Here is a 21,027-nt window from a genome sequence, read left to right as displayed (position 1 = left end):
CCTGGGGAAGTCCGTCTGCTCCGTTTGTCCTTTCTTCGTTTTAATTCTTGTTTAAGGTCGCTTCCTTGGGTCAGACCTAAGTGAGCATAGCTTCATTCTTCCTGGGGCTATTAGTAGCTGTCCTCCACACCGCGCCAGGAGCAATATTGGACACCTTCCAACCTGGAGGGGGGCGGCTCATCTTTCAGTGTTGTGTCTGTTTGCCACTTTCTACAGCTCATGGGGTTCCCACAGCGAGAATACTGCAGTGGTTGGCCACTGCCCCCCTCCAGTGGGCCGCCTTCTGTCAGAACTGTTCACAATGACCCGTTCTGTCTTGGGTGGCCCTACACGAAATGGCCCGTAGCTTCGCTGAGTCATGCCAGCCCCTTCAGCACAAAAGGCAGTGATCCATGTAGGGAGTATAGCTTATTCGTCAACCGCCATTGTTCTGTTTTCCATCAACAACCCGAGTCAACGGACACCAGTATCTTGACCTTGGACATCAGTGTGTGCTTGTAACATGCATTCAGAGTGCACGCAGCTTAGAGTGAGCCCTGGCAGGGTCCAGGCCCAGTGCCCTATTCTGTCTTGCCTCTCACTGCACAGCCGTTCAGGTGCACCCAGCCTTCCACCTCCTCATGAATCCACCAGAGGTCTCCAGAGTGGTCTAGGATGGCCTCATCTTTTTCACCTCCCTGACACATTTTTCCTGGTGCCTTGTCTGGTCAAGCGGCATGACCTACGGGACACCCATGATGCTTCTTTGGCCCATTGGTTGGCACCAGTCAATGACTATTACTTTGAGAAATATCTGATGAGCAAGCACCTTCTATGCAGAGCTTTAGGTAACTCTGCACCTGCATTGCGTCAGCATCAAAGTCTCTGCTTCTGGGGTTTGAGAAGGAGAGTAGCCCCCCTCTAGTCGGACATCACAGACCCTGTGCTTTGTAAACACCATCACTGCCCTTTCTTTAGTAAACACTGTTCACTTTTGGGGTGTGTGTGTGTGCCCGCGCGCGCTCAGTTCATAAATCATGCCTGACTCTAACGGCTCCTTGGACTGTAGCCTGCCAGACTCCTCTGTTCATGGATTCTCCAGGCAAGAATACTGGAGTGGGGTTCCATTACCTTCTCCAGGGTATCTTCTTGACCCAGGGATCAAACCTACATCTCTTCCATCCCCTGAAACAGTAGGTGTATTTTTTTTACCACTGTGCCCCCTGGAAGCCATGTAAGACTTCATTCTGAAACATCCCTACCACCTCCTGCAACCCCACAGCAGATGAACACTGCTTGACACCATCGTTGAGTTGTTTCCAGGTTCCACTTAGGACAGCTCAGAATAAGGTACCTGAAAACCAATCCCATTTCTCATGTGACAACTGATCAGAACCTCATTTCAGCATATAAAACTACCTTCTGTGGCTTTTTCTCTCATCTCACAGAAACACTTGCAGAATTCACACCATGCATCCTAAACAGAGTTATTTCCACCTTCTTTGTACACTCGATTTTCCACACAGTTGAATTTACATGTGTAGAGTCTTTGCAAATATAGAAACTTTGTTCACTACAGATATGTGCTTTAATCAATTTATTGATCAGTTCAGGAATCCAGTAACATTAGCAAGAGCAGAGGACATTCATAGTTGGACAGCCGTGGGTTCAGGGTCATGATTTGCTGGGAGAGAATAAATGATGATTTGGAGGAAAAGGTCTACCGTCTTCATATGGATGATTGGAAGACCTTAGTGCTTTGATGCTGCTCTATTCTTGCTTCATTTTTCTCGTTTAACATGAAAAAAAGTAAAACTTTGTTGACCTGATTAGCACGAATATGATATTGTCTGAAACATGATAGAAGCAGTTGCTGATGGAAGCAGTGGGGAAATTTTCCTACAAGACTCATTTCACAGAAGTTGGTCTGTGTGTGTACCCCTGGGGGTTCCATGAAATTACCATGTGGTGAAACTAGCTGTGAGCAGTCTGGTATGAGGTCTGATATTGAGAGACACTAAGTTACATGTTCACAGCTCTTTGAGATGCAGGAGATTATATGCTGTGTGCCCTGTGCCGCTTACATCTTCTGTGATATCATTTATCATCACGCATGTGTTGTGGCTGCGAGCCCATTCATTCACAGTGGGATTCCCCAGCGATCATCATCACTCCCAGCTCAGGCCTTCACACCACCTCCGTTGTCCTCAAAGCATCTCACAGTGGATTCTACACCAACGTCAGTGTTTAGATATTCTCATCCAAAGACTAAGGAAGCCCAACCCTTTGACACTTGGCAAGGTGAAGGGTTTGATCATCCCAATCTTTTTTTTAAGTTAATTTTTATTGAAATGTAGTTGATGTTCAATGTTGCGTTAGATTCAGGTACAGAGCAAAGTGACGCATTGATACGTTTGCTGCTGCTTTCTCGGTATGTTGTTGCTACCGTGACGGTATGCACTATAGCTTCCCAGATTCCTGCGTCCGTTGGAATTTCCAGGCAAGGATACTGGTGTGGGGGTGCCATTTCCTATTCGAAGGACCTTCCTGACGCAGGGATAGATTCACGTTTCCTGTGTCTCCTGCATTGGCAGGCAGATTCTGGAACTCGGAGTCACCTGGGAAGCCCTCACTTACGTATATGTGTAGGTAAATGTATACCTTTTTTCATTCTTCTTCTTAAAAGTTATTAGAAGACACTCAGTATAGGTCCCTGTTCTCTCCAGTTGGTCTTTGTCATTTATTTAATGTATTTTAGTGTCTATCTGCTCATATTATCTGTGTTTGAGTCTGCCTCCGTTCTTTATTGGTTCATTTGAATGCTATTTTAGATTCCACGTGGAAGTGATGGCATATGATATCTGCCTTTCTCTTTCTGAGCTACTTTACTTAGTAACATCATCTCTAACCCCATCCAGGTTGCTGCAAATGGTATTTTTCATTCTTTTTGTGGGCTGAGTAATAGTCCATTGTGTATGTACCCCATTCTTAAAGAGGCAAAACCCCCCCTCCCCCAAAGTGTTAAGCTACTGAGGAAAAAAAAAAAATATGTTGTAAGCGTCATAATTCTACTTACCCAACCGCTCTTCACTGTTCTTATGGAGGACAATTGTCTGTGAAAGAGAATGAATAAGAGGGAAAATGATTATTGACATGCCTCTATTTCAAAGGATTATTTCAAAACAGCTCTTATTCAAGATATCTCTGCCAATAGGTAATTTGAATGGAATGTTCTGGTAATGTGTTTTCATTTTGGAAACCTGTCATCCTCTGGGGCTTTACCTGTTTCGATGACATTTTCTATATTTTCATTTGGAACCTCCCTTTCGCTGTTCAGCTGCTGATACTTCTGAAGTTCTTCTTGAGTGAAACTGGTTCCTTTGGCTGGATTTCATAGCAGACAGGGCAGAAGAGGTGTGTGTTAGAATCCGTTATGGGTTGTAGAGAGTCAGCTGGCCCCTACCTGTAGTGATAGGTAAGTCTCAGCAACACCACTGCCCTCCACCATCACCTAAACCCTGCTTTCCAGGTAGTTATTTACAGAGGTGCCCAAGTGCACACAGGTCTTCAGATGTGTCCGTGGGGGTAGAGTCCACACGGTTAACACGTTATCCCCTTCCAGTTCAGAAAACTAGTGATTGAACTGCTAATCATTCAGCTGAGACCTTAGGCAGCCCCCTGTGAGATGCAGTCTTTCATGGGACATCACAGAAGGTCATGGGGGGTCTGAGACTCGGAATTCCTCCCAACTCCATCTCTTCCTATCCACGTTGTTGACATTCTAGAAGTCCATCCCTGCTGTTTTCATGAACCCTTGTGAAATGAATGGGCACGGGAATGGGGAAGTTTTGAAACCACACTGGTCCTAGTGAGATGGAACAGAAGCTTGTGTTCCTTGCCCCACCCACCCTGTTTTTTGGCCTGCCTTTTGTCTGTGAAATATTTAAGTCAAAGGATAAGTTTAATCAGAGAAATGAGAATGCGGGAAAGCAAAGGGAAATGGTCGAAAGAGACCAAGGAAGAATAGTGTAGTTATGGAGCAAAGACAAGTACCTGTAGTTCCCCTCCAAGGACAACAGATACTGTTCTGGGTCATATCCTGCAAGCTGTTTGTTACCCCATGGACTCTAGCCCGCCAGGCTCCTCTGCCCATGGGGATTTTCCAGGCGAGAATACTGGAGTGGGTTGCTATGCCCTCCTCCATGGAATCTTCCCTACCCAGGGATCAAACCCAGCTCTCCCACATTGGATGTGGGTTCTTTCCCAGCTGAGCCACCTGAAGCCCTATCGTAAGGTGTCTGTACCTCTCTCCTTAGTGTAAAAGTACTGATCATAGGAGCTCATCTACATAAGCTCCAGGGCTTACCAAGACCTTCAGTCATTTTTGTGATCCTCTCCCCATCATAATTTTCAGCATAAGTTACCAGCATGTTTTCTGACACATGAATCACTTCCAAAGTATTGGTACCGTCGACTGTGACAGAAAAAAAAAATTCAAACCTCCGTATGATGAACTTCTTTCCTTTTCAGTTGAACATGTGTTATTCTTCTCACGCTCTCTATCGTCTGTTTTCCCTCTGATGGTAAACTTTGTCTCAAAGACATTTCTAGCGGTGTATTCTTAGAATCTTTAAGAGAGCTAGTGAAGTAGGAAAGCTCTCTCCACAGCCCCCTCTCCTGAAGACCATCAAGAATTTCAGTCTTCTAAACTGAGCACTCTGTGGACGATAGCAAAGTTGCTTGTTTGCAACTATAGTTGAACCTCAGCCATCTCATAGCCGCTCACAAGAGCTGACTGTTACACTTTTAGGAATTTTGTGACCCAATTTGCAAGTACCATCATGGTTAGAAAGCAATTCTAAAAAATTAGATGAATCTTAGTAAAATGAGAGTTACTGCATATCCAGAGTTATTTCCTAGCATAAGAGCTAACAAAAGAGGTATACGTTAGTCTACTGTCTAATGCTGGACATACATACTCTTGAACGATTGCAGATTAGATCCTGTGGCTGCATATCCACAGCTCAAATTAAAATAGTTGCATCAGACCAAGATCAGAGTGCTCTGTTGTATACGTTGTCAATGAAAATGAATCCTGTGGACACTGGATCACTTAATGTAATGTTACAGTGTTGGTATTAATACTTGAGGATCATTTCCTGTTATTTTCAAATACAGAGATAGAAACCTGTTAGTGCTCCTTTCAGCTTATGTATTGATATTATATTTGAGAAATATTTCTTGTTATTTCAAACTGTGGAGATAGAAGTCTATGCTAAACTCACTTTCAATATATGTAAACATTCTTTGAAATTTTTGCTCTTGTTTTGAAGTGAAGTGAAAATCACTCAGTTGTGTCTGACGTGTGAACCTCGGCCTGTCACCCATCAGACTCCCCTGTCCATGGGATTCTCCAGGCAAGAATACTAGAGTAGGTAGTCATTTTCTTCTCCAGGGTACTTCCAAACCCAGGAATAAAACCTGGGTCTCCTGCATTGCAGAGCTCTTATTTTAGCTGCTATCATTTGGGGGCTTTAAATTAATCATGTTCTACTTACTACACTTACTAATAAAGAAGGTTAATATTTAAGAAATTTCTTCACTTTAAGCAAATTTGATCATGTAGATGAAATAAGAGGTAAAAACAACTTTGAAAGAGTCTTTATAATCTTAAAATAGTAATATATACATAATCTTATGCCCTTCACCACGCCCAGGGAACATGTATAGCCACCGTTCTGGGACTTTTTCTCAGAGACCATCAATGGCCACATTCCACCCTTGGACCTCATGCTGGTGTTGTGGAACAGAATTGATTCCTGAAAAATTAAATGGCTTTTCCAAGATTGCATTGGTAATGAGTAGAGGAAGCAGTCCACCCATCCAGACATCTAGTTTTCTTTGATGGAACCAAGGCTATCCAACTGAGCATGTTGCATGGTTTTGGGAAGACAGCCCATCAGAAAAGCTGGAATACTTATATTCTATGACGTACACATAGCCTTCTTTTCTCTTTGCCACTTCTGTGAGCAACAGACATGTGCCATCGTCCCTGAAAAACCAACAGACAAGACATTCCTTCTCACCATCCATTTCCCAGCGCTTGAGGACACCCTTGAATAGAGTTCGCACCCTCAGCTTCACAGCCATGACTCACACCTTTCACTGCACATTGGAGCCCAGACCCTATCTCCAAAGTCAGCAGTCTCCTTGCTTTCCATTAAGGAGGATTGTGCTTACTTGAGATAAAATGTAATGGAGAGAGATTCACAGTCATCGATGCATTCAATCCGACGGTAGTAATTCCTCAGTGGGCCCCCTTCCACAATCTTGTCCTTGTTATCTGCAGCTGTGTAAATGGTACGCCACTCTCCTGGAATCTAAGAAGGAAGGTCTCCATAAGCATCAGTCAATATCTCTTTTGGTTCAACCTTATTAAGCAGAGTTCTACCCCTTACCTTGTTGAATAACATGACATGAATTCATGATTCCTGTTCGAGCAGAAAGCATAGAATTCAGGTTTTTTTTTTTTTGGAATAAAACATGTCATGATTGGTCATGACTCTGAATGATAGCATGATAAATTGTTTCCTTTTTTTTTTGTTAGCCTATAGACGAATAAGAGGAAGAAAAAATAAAAGACTAGATAGACAAACGGTTGTATTTTTCTCAGGTAGTTACATGGACCCCAGTATATATATAATCTGATCCTGCATATAAATGAGCTAATCTCTTACATGTACACAAAAACAAGCACACACACACACACATGCACCCAGACATACACACACACACACACACACACACACACACACACACACACACTCAAACAAGCAAGACCTTCTAGGAGATCACCTCATTCTGCGTACCTTTGAGGGGTCTATCTCAGCTGGAGTTTCCTGGGCAGCACCAACCAGACCACAGAGGAGAGTCAGGAACACGACCTTCATCTTGGGATTCTCGTGGCCCTTCTTCTAGAGAAGCTGAGGGCGTCCCAGCTGTTGGAGAGGTTGTGAATTGGTTGCACTTTTTATAGGATACGTCTCTTGGCAGAATACATAATGATCAAACAGTGGTCAGTCACACCATGTGCTTACATAGATGCCATCTTCCCATATCCTGGATGGCAGCTGAGCTTTTTTCGTGGTTTTCTGTGGATCTTATAAAGCTATTTACTTTTAGACAAGCTGCAGTGGACCTGGACATTAAGTCTTTGCTGTAAATAAGAAATCACAGGACACTTGAGGTATTTCCAGGACAGTGATATTTATATTCTTGTCCATCCTCCAAGCGTCCAAGACACATATCCTCAACCTCTGTGTTATTTCGTTCCCATTGAAGAAGTCTGTTTAAGATTATTTTCTACAAGTACAGATGGCACTGTCCAGTTTAAGAAGATAAATATGAGTTGTCTCTACCAGGACTCAGTTCTCAGGGCCTTCCTCAGAGGGGTCTGCATGTTTTTTATATTGAAATTGAAATATAGTTGATGTACAATATTTTTTGGTACAGGTGTACCACATAGGTATTCATAATTTTATTGCTCCTTTTAAAGGCTTTTTTTTTGTAGGCTTTTTTTTTTATTGCCTATGTAGTACAGTATATATTTATAGGTGATTTATTTTAACATAGTAGTTTGTACCTCTTATTCCACTCCTCCTGTCTGAAACTACCACTTTCCTTCACCCCACTGGTCATGACTAATTTCTTCTCTGTATCTTTTTTTGTTGTTGTTATATTCTGGAGTTTGTTTTATTTTTTATTTTGCACATATAAGTGGGATGCAACACTTTGGCTCTCCATTCTTTTATTTTTTCTTCATTTTATTTTTCTGTAGGTTTATAAAAAACTTAGCATGTTATCATTCATAGAGTCCTGAACTGTCACAGCCATTTGCCATGATATCATACAATATTTGTCTTTCTCCATCTGACTGCTTTCACTTAGCATAATACCCTAAGGTCCATCCACATTGCTCTAAAATTCACATATTTATGGTTGGCAAGTATTCCACTGATTTGTGTATGGATATACACAAATAGATACCGGAGAAGGCAATGGCACCCCACTCCAGCACTCTTGCCTGGAAAATCTCACGGATGGAGGAGCCTGGTAGGCTGCAGTCCATGGGGTCGCTAGGAGTCTGACATGACTGAGCGACTTCCCTTTCACTTTTCACTTTCATGCATTGGAGAAGGAAATGGCAACCCACTCCAATGTTCTTGCCTGGAGAATCCCAGGGATGAGGGAGCCTGGTGGGCTGCCGTCTATGGGGTCGCACAGAGTCAGACATGATTGAAATGACTTAGTAGCACACACAGGTACGTCTGTGTGTGTATACGTATATAGATGTTCAAGCTGAGTTTAGAAAAGGCAGAGGAACAAGAAATCAAATTGCCAACATCCATTGGATCATCCAAAAAGCAAGAGAGATCCAGAAAAGCATATGTGTGTGTGTGTTAGTTGCTCAGTCGTGTCTGACTCTTTGCGACCCCACAGACTGTAACCAGCCAGGCTTCTCTGTCCATGGATTTCTCCAGACAAGAATACTGGAGTGGATTGCCATTCCCTTTTCCAGAGGAACTTCCCAACTCAGGGACTGATCTCTCGTCTCCTGCATCGCAGGAAGGTTCTTTACTCTTTGAGCTACAGGTAAGTCCATCTACTTCTGCATTACTGACTATGCCAGACTTTGACTATGTGGATCATAACAAAATGTGGAAAATTCTTCAAGAGATGGGAATACCAGGCCAACTTACGTGCCTCCGGAGAAATCTGTACGCAGGTCAAGAAGCAACAGTTAGAACAGGACATAGAAGAATGGACTGGTTTCAAGTTGGGAAAGGAGTACATCAAGGCTGTATGTTGTCACCCTGCTGATTTAACTGATATGCAGAGTACATCATGAGGAATGCTGGGCTGGAAGAAGCACAAGCTGGAATCAAGACTGCCAGGAGAAATATCAGTAACCTCAGATATGCAGATGACACCACTGTTATGGCAGAAAGTGAAGAACTAAAGAGCCTGTTGATGAAGGCTAAAGAGAAGAGTGAAGAAGCTGTCTTAAAACTCAACCTTCCAAAAACTTAGATCACAGCATCTGGTCCCATCACATCATGGCAAATAGAGGGGAAACAATGGAAACAGTGACAGACTTTATTTTCTTGGGCTCCAAAATCACTGCAGATGGTGACTGCAGCCATGAAATTAAAAGTCACTTGCTCTCTGGAAGAAAAAGCTATGACCAACCTAGACAGCATATTGAAAAGCAGAGACATTACTTTGCCAACAAAGGTCCATCTACTAAGAGCTATGGTTTTTCCAGTGGTCATGTATGGATATGAGAGTTGGACCATAGAGATGGCTGAGTGCTGAAGAATTGATGCTTTTGAACTGTGGCATTGGAGAAGACTCTTGAGAGTCCCTTGGCCTGCAAGGGGATCCAGCCAGTCAAACCCAAGGGAAATTAGTCCTGAATATACATTGGAAGAACTGATGTTGAGGGTGAACCTCTAATAATTTGGCCACCAGATGCAAAGAACTGATTCATTGGAAAAGACCCTGATGCTGGGAAAGATTGAAGGTGGGCGAGAAGGGGATGACAGAGGATGGCATCACCAACTCAATGGACATGAGTTTGAGCAAACTTGGGAAGATGATGAATGACCAGGAAACCTAGCTAGTTGCAGTCCATGGTGCTGCAAAGAGCCGGATATGACTGAACGACTGAACTGAACTAATGTGTATATATATACATTTTATATATATATATATATATATATATATATATATATATATATGCATAAACTTCCTATGCTTCTTTGGGCTTCCCAGGCAGTGCTAGTGCTAAAGAACCCACCCGCCAATGCAAGAGATGAGTGCAGATTCCGTCCTTAAGTTGGGAAGATCCCCTGGAGAAGGAAATAGCAGCCAACTTCAGTGTTCTTGCCTGGAGAATCTCATAGACACAGGAGCCTAGCGGGCTACAGTCCCTGGGGTCACAAGGGTTGGACATGACTTAGTGACTAAACCATCATCACCATGCTTTCTTTATATATTTTATTTAAATTTAATGAAAAATTTTCAACAGGAGAAAATTTTCATCTTCTGCCCCACTCAAGAATGCCTCCCAAATTCATCTCTCCGATGTACTTTTGCCTTTAGGTTATAAGCTATAGTCAGTGCAGCGTATGAGATTTCTGCCCTGCATGCAGCCCCTGACACTGAGATCCAGGTTCTTTCAACCATCCTCCTGCCTGTTGATGCATCAGGCAAACTAGATTAACGAACCTATGGGCAGCCACTCTCTAAATGACAGTCTCTTGGACAGTCTGCTTCCAGGATGCCACCAGCACGATGATGATCATCAGTTCAGTTCAGTCGCTCAGTCATGTCTGACTCTGTGACCCCATGGACTGCAGCACGCCAGGCCTCCCTGTCCATCAGCAACTCCCAGAGTTACTGAAACTCATGTCCATTGAGTCAGTAATTCCTTCCCACCATCTCATCCTCTGTTGTCCCCTTCTTCTCCTGCCCTCAATCTTTCCTGGCATCAGGGTCTTTTGAAATGAGTCAGCTCATCGCATCAGGTGGCCAGAGTATTGGAGTGTCAGCTTCAGCATCAGTTCCTCAAATGAACATTTAGGACTGATTTCCTTTAGGATGGACTGGTTGGATCTCCTTGCAGTCCAAGGGACTCTCAAGAGTCTTCTCCAACACCACAGTTCAAAACCATCAGTTCTTCAGTGCTCAGGTTTGTTTTCAGTCCAACTTTCACATCCATACATGACCACTGGAAAAACCATAGCCTTGACTAGACGGACAGTTGTCGGCAAAGTAATGTCTCTGTTTTTTAATATGCTGTCTAGGTTGGTCATAACTTTCCTTCCAAGGAGTAAGCGTCTTTTTATTTCATGGCTACAGTCACCATCTGCAGTGATTCTGAGCCCCAAGTCAGCCCCTGTTTCCACTGTATCCCCATCTATTTGCCATGAAGTGACGGGACCAGATGCCATGATCTTAGTTTTATGAATGTTGAGCATCATCTTGTAGGATTTGAAATAGCTCAACTGGAATTCCATCACCTCCACTAGTTTTGTTCATAGTGATGTTTCCTAAGGCCCACTTGACTTCACATTCCCAGTTGTCTGGCTCTAGGTGAGTGATCACACCATTGTGATTGTCTGGGTCATGAAGATCTTTTCTGTACAGTTCTGTGTATTCTTGCCACGTCATCTTAAAATCTTCTGCTTGTGTTATGTCCATATCATTTCTGCCTTTATTGAGCCCATGTTTGCATGAAATGTTCCCTTGGTACCTCTAATTTTCTTGAAGAGCTCTCTAGTCTTTCCCATTCTACTGTTTTCCTGTATGTGTTTGCACTGATCACTGAGGAAGGCTTTCTTATCTCTTCCTGTTATTCTTTGGAACTCTGCATTCAAATGGGTATCTTTCCTTTCCTCCTTTGCTTTTCACTTCTCTTCTTTTCGCAGCTATTTGTAAGGCCTCCCCAGACAGCCGTTTGCTTTTTTGCACTTCTTTTCCATGGGGATGGTCTTGATCCCTGTCTCCTGTACAATGTCACAAACCTCCGTCCATAGTTCATCAGGCACTCTGTCTGTCACATCTAGTCCCTTAAATCTATTTCTCACTTCCACTGTATAATCATAAGGGATTTGATTTAGGTCATACCTGAATGGTCTACTGGTTTTCCATACTTTCTTCAATTTGAGTCTGAATTTGGCAATAAGGAGTTCATGATCTGAGCCACAGTCCGCTCCAGGTCTTGTTTTTGCTGACTGTATAGAGCTTCTCCATCTTTGGCTGCAAAGAATATAGTCAATCTGATTTTGGTGTTGACCATCTGGTGATGTCCATGTGTAGAGTATTCTCTTGTGTTGTTGGAAGAGGGTGTTTGCTATGACCAATGCATTCTCTTGGCAGAACTCTATTAGCTGTCGGGAGCCAGCATGAGGAATTCCACTCGTGACAAGGTCATGCGGCAGAACTCTGATGGCAAGGCTAATCAGACCTCAGGTTTTTCCCCTGGAATTTCCTGAGCATCCACCCCTCAAAAATAAGAATCTGCCTGCTTTTCCACTCTTCTAATATTCTCTGGAAAAAGTCAAATCAGGGCTTTAGTCTTCTGCATTTGAAAGGGATGTTTCAGTTAAAACCCCCTCTGATAGCTCTCTAGCTTGCCTAACAGGTTCCCTCGGACGTCTTACAGCTTGTGAATTGCTTACAGGCCCCCAACTGCGAGAAGCACAAAGTTTAAAAGCATCTTAAAGATACAGAGCCTTTTCTAAAGAGTTAAAAATTATATTGGTAGAGGGTTTTCACTGTTGACTCAATGACTGCTGCCAGGCCTCCGTATTCTTTACCTTTTTGGCACTTGGGAGGATGTTAATCAATGTAAACGAGATATGGAAAAAGATATATAGTAGTTTTGATGTTATCAACACTAGACTTTTGAGTTAATTACTTTTCTCTTTGTTATATATCACTGCACTCCTCTTGTGTCCTTGCTACGTAAGAATGTAACTTTATTTAGTGCTTTCTGAGAATGGCACCAGACTTTGGGAAGATCAACACAAATAAGTCTTCTGGTTGACAAACCCTTATCAGAAAAAAGGCTGTAAAATGTTAATTTGCACTTTTTGGCCAGAAGATGATGTAAATCACCTAAGACTTTTGTATACAATTAGGTATGCAGAGAGAAAAGCCTGGTTTTCATAACAGTCTGGACTGCTAACGCTGCATAACTTTGTGTTAACCATTGATCTCCATGTTTTATCAAAAGTATAAAAGGCCTTCTGAACAACAGAGGACAGAGCCAGTCGCTGGACTGGTTTCCCCCGTGTCTCCTCTTTACTCTAATTTCAGGCTGAATTCCCATCTGGAGTGGGGTGGCTCACTAAGTCTACTTACTTGCCCTGGTTTTTAAGACCCGCATGAAAGAGAGCTTAAGGAGGGGCACCCTTAGATATTCAAGTGGGCGCCGGTGGCCCAGCATAGATAGTGCAGGCTCCTTGTCTGGAACTTTATTGGCCTTCCCCGTAAGCCAAGTTATTCAGCCTTCTTTCTCCACTTAATTTTCCTACTATACTATTGTTTCTTAATCTAATCTTATATTAATAAACAAATAAGTCTTTCCTCGCCAGCGCCGTCCTTGCTTTGAATTCCCTGGATTCACCGGGGCTGGACCCGGCAATTAGCCTTTGCCCTGCTTCATTCTGTACTTCAAGGCCAACTCTACCTGTTACTCCAGGTGTCTCTTGACTTCCTGCTTTTGCATTCCAGTCCCCTATAATGAAAAGGACATCTTTTGGGAGTGTTAGTTCTTGAAGGTCTTTTAGGTCTTCATAGAACCATTCAACTTCGGCCTCTTCAGCATTACTGGTCAGTACATAGACTTGGATCGCCATGAATTTGAATGGATTGCCTTGGAAACGAACGGAAACCATTTTGTTGTTTTTGAACTGCATCCAAGTACTTCATTTACAACTCTCTTGTTGACGATGATGGCTACTCCATGTCTTCTAAGACGGCAAGACAGTAAGTCTGGCGAGTTCGCATTTAGAATCAAACCCTGTTCCTGCCAGAGACTCTCAGAGGGCCCAAACAAACCTTGTGCTCACCAGAGATCCCACAGAGACTGAGACAGAACTGTGTTTGGGCATCTCCTGCGGAGGTACATGTCAGCTGTGGTCCACCGCACCGACAGGGGTTCTGGGTGTGGCTATGACATAAATCGTCTTGGAGGAGGTCGCCATTAGCCCCACTATAGAGAAGCCAGAACTTACAAAGATTGGGAAATAGACTCAGAGGACACAACAGAACCTTGTTCACCAGGACTCAAGAGAAACGAACACTGACCCCATAGGAGACATGCCTGTGGGTGTCCGGGAGTCTCTGGCGACGGTGTGGGTCAGTGTTGGCCTGCTGCAGGGTTGTGGGTATGGACTGTGGCAGTGCATGCTTGGGATGTTTTGATGGAGGTCACCATTTTCTTCATTACCGCCACCATAGTTTGAGTGAAGTGAAGTGAAGCCACTCAGTCGTGTCTGATTCTTTGGGACCCCATGGACTATAGCCCACCAGGCTCACCGGTCCATGGAATTTTCCAAGCAAGCATACTGGTGTGGGTTGCCATTTCCTTCTCCAGGGGATCTTCCCGACCCAGGGATCGAACCTCGGTCTCCAGCATTGCAGGCGGATTCTTTACCATCTGAGCCACCAGGGAAGCCTCCATAGTTTGGCCCATCGGTTCGGCAGTGGTCAGGCACACGGTCAGGGTCTCGGTATGGGAATGGCATTAATCCTCTTGGAGGATGTCACCATTAACCCCACTATAGAGAAGACAAAACTTACATAGGACGGGGAAATATACTCAGAGGGCACAACAGAACCTTGTGTACCAAGACTCAAGAGAAATGAACACTGACCCCATAGGAGACATGCCTGTGGGTGTCTGGGAGTCTCTGGCGACGGCCTGGGTCAGTGTTGGCCTGCTGCAGGGTTGGGGGCGTGGACTGTGGCAGTACATGCCTGGGATGTTTTGAGGGAGGTCACCATTTTCTTCATTACCCCCACCATAGTTTGGCCCCAGGTAAATAGCAGGGAGAATCCCAGGGATGGGGGAGCCTGGTGGGCTGCTGTCTATGGGGTCTCACAGAGTTGGACACGACTGAAGGGACTTAGCAGCAGCAGCAAATAGCAGGGAGAGAACACAGCTCCACCCATCAACAGAAATTGGATTAAAGGTTTACAGAGCATGGCCCCGCCCATCAGAGCAAGAGCCAGTATCCCCCTCAGTCAGCCTATCCCATCAGGAAGCTTTCATAAGCCTCTTACCTCTCTCCATCAGAGGGCAGACAGACTGAAAACCAGCATCACAGAAAACTAACCAGTCTAGTTGCATGGACCACAGCCTTGTCTAAACTCAGTGTAACTATGAGCCCTGGTGTGTAGGGCCACCCAAGACGGACTGATCATTGTGAAGAGTTCTGACAAAATGTGGTCCCCTGGAGAAGGGAACGGCAAGCCACTTCAGTATTCCTGCCTTGAGAGCCCTATGAACAGTATGAAAAGGCAGAAAGATAGGACACTGAAAGAGGAACTCCCCAGGTTGGTAGGTGCCCAGTATGCTACTGGAGATCAGTGGAGAAATAACTCCAGCCAGAATGAAGAGATGGAGCCAAAGCAAAAACAACACCCAGTGGTGGATGTGACTGGTGGTGGAAGCAAGGTCAGATACTATAAAGAGCAATATTGCATAGGAACCTGGAATGTTAGGTCCATGAATCAAGGCAAACTGGAAGTGATCAAACAGGAGATGGCAAGAGTGAACGTCGACATCTGAGGAATCAACAAAGTAAAATGCACTGGAATGGCTGAATTTAACTCAGATGACCATTATGTCTACTACTGTGGGCCAGAATCCATTAGCAGAAGAAATGATGACCATGGTAATAATAAAAAAAGAAAATGCATGGATCCTGATTAGAGCTGTAAAATACAAAAATTAAACTAGACCTGTGTTACTGAACTGAGCTGTACAGCTGAACTGAAAGAAGAGTTTTTAAAACTCTTGGTTGAGATGTAACTGACATACAACAGAAACTCACATATTTCTGATTGTACAGTGGATAAACTTTGGATGAATAGAGCTGTGAAACCTTTTCCCCAGTTAGTATCTGAGTATATCTGTCAGCTTCAAAACTATCCTTGGGCTCCCTGATGATACCTACTTCTGCCCTTTTCAACCACCTCCCCCAGCCCAGACTTGGGAACCCACTCCTCAGTTTGCTGGCACAATAGGTTAATTGGTATTCTTTAGAATTTTTCAAACTTTGAATCTGTGTGTGTGTGTGTCTGGCTTATTTCCGTCAGCATGTTCGTTTGAGCAAAACCTAAATTTTTGTATTCCCATGGGCCCTGCATGGTGTCTTCAGGGTATGTCCCACTTTTATCCTTTGCAGTGTTGATGGATACATGTCCATAGGCAGGTTTTCTAAGGAACTAAGCTGCTCATCGGCTGGGTCGTCACTTAGGGGTGGAACTGCTGGGTCTCAGTGACTTCTGAGTCTTGATTCCTGCCTACAGGAAACGAGAGTCGCCTTTGCTCTGTCCTTGCCAGCATTCCATGCGCCCAGTCGTGTTCCATTTAGATAGTATAATAAGTGTGTGGCGGTATGCAGTTACACTTGTGATTTCCGTTTTCTGAATGAATACAGAGGGGCGGCTGCAATTTGTCTATTCTCTTTGTGAAGTGTCTCTGCAAGTCATTTGTTCACTCCTGAGTTTATTAAGGTTTTATTTTTTTATGTAGTTTGTAGGTTTTTAAGATATTCTGGATATGAGTCCCTTTTCAGATAGAGATGTGTCAATATCTCTCCCCCATCGCTGGCTTCTCTTCTGCTTCCTTAAGGTTGTCCCCCAAAGATGCAAATATTTTGACTGAGGCTTGGCTATTAACATAGTGTTCCCAGTGTGGGATCCTGCTTGGTGTATATCCTAATCAGTAACTGTGTAAACTTTGGCCACAGAGTATCCACGTGTGTTTTGCCTCTAGAGTCTTTCTTGCTTTCTGTCTTACACAGGTCTGTGAGTCTTTCTGTGTAACTTGTAAAACACGTAGCAATGCATGGGCTGAAGTGATTATTATTATTATTTTTTTGGTCATATGAATTTCCAATTTCCCTGACAGTTTTCCCTATACGATAATTATTTTACTGAATTTCCTTTGTTACTGTATCCAAAGTCTATTTGTCTGTATATTCCTGTCCCTTTCCCAGGAGCAGATTTGGTTGTGTTTTGGTTTATCTTTCCCCACTCTAGATTCCTTCCTTTGGGCAAGGTAAAGACAGTCAGAGGATGAAGGTCATATGACTAGCCTTCAGCAAATCTGTGCCAAAAGCAAAATGTTCACGGTTCACAAGCTTGTGAAAATAGGATTTTCATCCATTTATGCATCTTAGAGTATTGTATGTATGTTTTGATTTTCACAAAGGGTGTCTGAAATAGCAAGACATTAGTTTTGCTACATTTTGGAGCCAGAAGAAATAATCCTTGAGTAAATGCTGGCTGCAGAGTTTTCAACAGAAGTAGATATTTACTTTCAAACATAAGGCTTTAATTGACGTAAGTTCTACTTTCTTTCTTTTTTTTTTTTTTTGTATGTGTTTTTCTGTTTACTGTATTATCTGAAGAGCTCATGTGATTTAAAGAAAGATGTAATGAACAGCATGGTGACTATGATGAATAGGATTGCACATACACCTATCCATTGATTAGAGCAGAACTTTAAGTGCTTTTATCTCTAACACACACACACACACACACACACACACACACACACACACACATGGGCTTACTACGTGAGGAGACCAATGTATTATTTAACTTGTGTCCTATGTAAATCACCAGTGACATTTTTTATCTGACTCTACCTTCCTGCTCGTTAACTCCCTGGAAAGTCCTGAGTTCCTAGATTCAGTGGATTAAATGTAATGCACTTGTGATAGAGGATCCCTCTTCCCCAGGATTTGCTATAGCCTCAACTGGATAAAGTTCCTTGAAAGTAATTTTTCAGATGAATTTTTTTAATGGTTCATGTTTCTTACCTGATTCCTACTGTTGTTTTCATGATTCAATCTGCACCTTTTCCTGTTAGAATTTTTAAGACACTTTTAATGGTGTGTCTCAGTAGTGATACTTCTTATAACCTCTGCTCAGGTTTTTTTTTTTTTTTTTTAATTTAAAAACACAGACTGGGCCTCAGTGCTGTGCTCTGAGTGCTTTTCTCTACTTGAAGTTCGAGCGCTTCTCATGGGGACAGTTCTCTCTTTCAAGCTCTTTAGCACAAACACAAGTCCATGGGCTTGTCATTCAGCACGTGGGATCTTCCCCGATGAGGAATTCAGTCTGTGTCCCCTGCATTGGCAGGTGGATTCTGAACTAGTGGGCCTCTGGAGAAGTCCCTCTGCTCAGAGGTTTTGGTTTGTTTCTTAGAATTAGTTGGGTTTTTTTTTTTTTTTAACTTTTTGTTGTTGTTGTTGTTGTTTAATTTTTTACTTTTTAAAAAAATTTTTTATTTTTACTTTATTTTACTTTACAATACTATATTGGTTTTGCCATACATTGACATGAATCCACCACGGGTGTACATGCGATCCCAAACATGAACCCCCCTCCCACCTCCCTCCCCACAACATCCCTCTGGGTCATCCCCGTGCACCAGCCCCAAGCATGCTGTATCCTGCATTTTAGGCTGGCTTCCTTGGGTGAGACCTAAGTGAGCATAGCTTCACTCTTCCCAGGGCTATTAGCAGCTGCCCTCCACTCTTCCCCAGTAGCAATACTGGACACCTTCCAACCTGGAGGGCTCATCTTTCACTGTCATATCTGTATGCCATTTGACACAGCTCATGCGGCTCTCCCAGCAAGAAAACTGGAGTTGGTTTGCCATGCGTTCCTCCAGGGAATCACGTTCACGTTCTGCCAGAACTCTCCACTGTGACACGTTTGTCATTGGTGGCCCTACACGAAACGGCTCATAGCTTCACTGAGTCATGCCTTTCAGCACACAGGCAGTAGTTCAGGAAGGGGGCACAGCTTATTCGTCAACCAATACTGTTCCATTTTCTGTCGACAACTTGAGTCAATGGACACAAACACCTGGACCTTGGAGAGCCGTGTGTGGTTGTAACATGCATTCAAGGTGCGTGCAGCTTGCAACGAGTCCTGGCAGGCAACATCCCCAGTGCCCTGTTTTGTCTTCCCTGTCACTTCTCAGCCTTCCAGCTGCACCCAGCCTTCCACATCCTCAGGAGCCTACCAGGGGGCTCCAGAGTGGTGTAGGACTGCCTCATCTTTCCCATACCCCTTATAGACTTTTCTGATCTCTTGTCTGGTCCAGTGTCATGACCTGCGGGGGTGCCCTTGATTCTCCTTTTGCCCATCAGTTGGCAGCAATCCATGCCTATCACTTTGAAAAGTGTCTGATGAGGGGCTTTTATGCAGAACTGTAGGTAGCTCAGCACCTGCAGCAGCATCAAGGCCTCTGCCTCCGGGATTTGAGCTGGAGAGTGGCTGCCCCGAGTCAGACACTGCAGACCCCGTGCTTTGTAAATACCACCCGAGCTCTTTCTCGGTAAACACTGTTCATGTCTGTTGTTTGTGTGTGTGTGCTCAGCTGAGAAATCAGGTCGGACTCTTGCCACCCCGTGGACTCTAGCCTGCCAGGCTCCTCTGTCCGTGGGATTCTCCAGGCGAGAATTCTGGAGGGGGCTACTACTTCCTCTTCCAGTGCATCTCCTTGGCCCAGGGATTGAACCTGCAGCTCAGGTGTCTCCTCTCTTTGTAGGTGTATCTTTTTTCCCCACTGCACTTCCTGGAAGCCCATGTAAGACTGCATTCTGCAACATCCTTACCACCCCTGGCAACGCCACAGCAGATGAACGCTGCTTAACACCATAGTTCAGTTATTATTTCAGGTGCCACTTGGAACAGCTCAGATTCTGTTTGTAGTTGTCTGACTAACCAGTTCCATCTCTCACATGACATCTGGTCAGAAGCTTATATCACCATATAAAAGTGCCATCTGTGGTTTATTCTCCCTTCTCGAAAAGAGACTTGTGTGATTCACACCATGCGTCCTATGTAGATAAATGTATACTTTTTTAGATTCTTCTTCTTCAAGTTATTAGAAGACATTGGGTATAGTTCTCTCTGCTCTTCAGTAGGTCTTTGCTGTTTATTTTACATATTTTAGTGTGTATTTGCTAATTTACCCCTTGCCTGCTTCCCCTTTGGTAACCATTAGTTTTTTCTCCGTTGAGAGTCTGTTTCTGTTTTATTAATGGCTCATTTGCATCGTAGTTTAGATTCCACATGGAAGTGATAAAACCATGTTTCGCTTTCCTTTGTGACTTGCTTAGGAAGATCATCTCTAGCTCCATGCATGTTGCTGCAAATGGCCTATTTCATCCTTTTTTTCATGGGTGGGCAATACTCCACTCTGTATGTATCTCATTGTTAAAGCACTGAACGCCTCCCCCCGCCAAAGTGTTAACCTAGTGAAAAAAAGCTCAGTGTTATATGTGGTATATTTCTACTCACCCAACTGATTTTCTCTGTTCTCGTGGAGGACAATTGTCTGAGAAGGAGAATGAATATGGGGAATAATGACCGTTGACATGCCTTTATTTCCAAGAATTATTTCATAACAGCTCTTTACGAAGATGTCTGTGCCAAGGGGCATTTTGAATTGAATGTCCTAGGGATGTGTTTCCATTTCAGATACCTGTTGTCCTCTGGGGCTTTACCTGTTTCAATGACATTTTCTATATTTTCATTTGGAATCCCTCTTTCATTGTTTAGTTCCTGATACTTTTGAAGTTTTTCTTGAGTGAAGCTGTCTCCTTTTGCTAGATTTCATAGCAAACAGGGCGGAAGAGGTGTGCCTTAGAATCTTTCATAGGTTATAGAGAGTCACCTGGCTCGTACCTGTAGTGATGGGTAAGCCTCACCAACACTGCTGCCCTCCACCATCACCTAGACAGTGCCCTCCAGATAGTTTTCCACAGAGGTGCCCAAGTGTGCACACTGGTCTTCAGCTGGGTCCGTGGCGGTAGAGTCCACACGGTTAACATGTTCCACTCCTCACAGCTCCCGAGTGAGCTACAGATCATTCAGCTCTGAGCTTAAGCATGCCCCAGGGAGATGCAGTCTTTCGTGGAACGTCGAAGAAGGCCGTGGACAGTCTGTGACTCAGAACTCCCCCCAACTCTAAACTCTTCCTGTCCATTTTTTCCACATCCTAGAAGTCCATCCCTGAGGTTTTCATGATCCCTCCTGAAATGAATGCGGCGGGGGAATGATTTGGATTTTTCAGAAGCACACGGACCCCATTGAGACAGTGCAGGACCCTGTGATCCTTGCTCCACTCAGCATGATTTTGGCCTGCCTTCTGTCTGTGAAAGATTCTACTCAAAGAATAAGTTTAAGCAGAGCAGTGAGAACATGGGAAATAAGGAAGCCAGT

General features: G+C 43.8%; 2 protein-coding genes across 2 annotated transcripts in view; both read right to left on the bottom strand.

Annotated features, from left to right (window-relative positions):
* Window positions 1-560: 560 nt before the first annotated feature.
* On the bottom strand, window positions 561-6,929 carry LOC114111404 (allergen Bos d 2-like). The gene is made up of 6 exons (XM_060408482.1): window positions 6,849-6,929; window positions 6,220-6,359; window positions 5,963-6,031; window positions 4,346-4,455; window positions 3,262-3,363; window positions 561-703 (listed from the first exon to the last, which is right to left on the bottom strand). Exons 1-6 carry the CDS (start codon window positions 6,927-6,929, stop codon window positions 561-563), a joined length of 645 nt encoding a protein of 214 aa, XP_060264465.1.
* Window positions 6,930-13,679: 6,750 nt separating this feature from the next.
* Window positions 13,680-21,027, bottom strand: part of LOC114111402 (allergen Bos d 2-like) — a 74,164-nt gene continuing 66,816 nt past the window's right edge. The window contains exons 5-6 of the mRNA XM_060408481.1: window positions 20,310-20,411; window positions 13,680-13,762 (exon numbers count right to left, since the gene is read on the bottom strand). Coding sequence (XP_060264464.1) covers window positions 13,680-13,762; window positions 20,310-20,411 — 185 coding nt within the window. The remainder of the gene's footprint in view (window positions 13,763-20,309; window positions 20,412-21,027) is intronic.

Source organism: Ovis aries, chromosome Y (assembly GCF_016772045.2).
Source record: "Ovis aries strain OAR_USU_Benz2616 breed Rambouillet chromosome Y, ARS-UI_Ramb_v3.0, whole genome shotgun sequence".
NCBI classification, from domain to species: Eukaryota; Metazoa; Chordata; class Mammalia; order Artiodactyla; family Bovidae; genus Ovis; species Ovis aries.
Note: the sequence above shows the minus strand (reverse complement) of the source record. Positions and strands in the feature narration are given on the sequence as shown.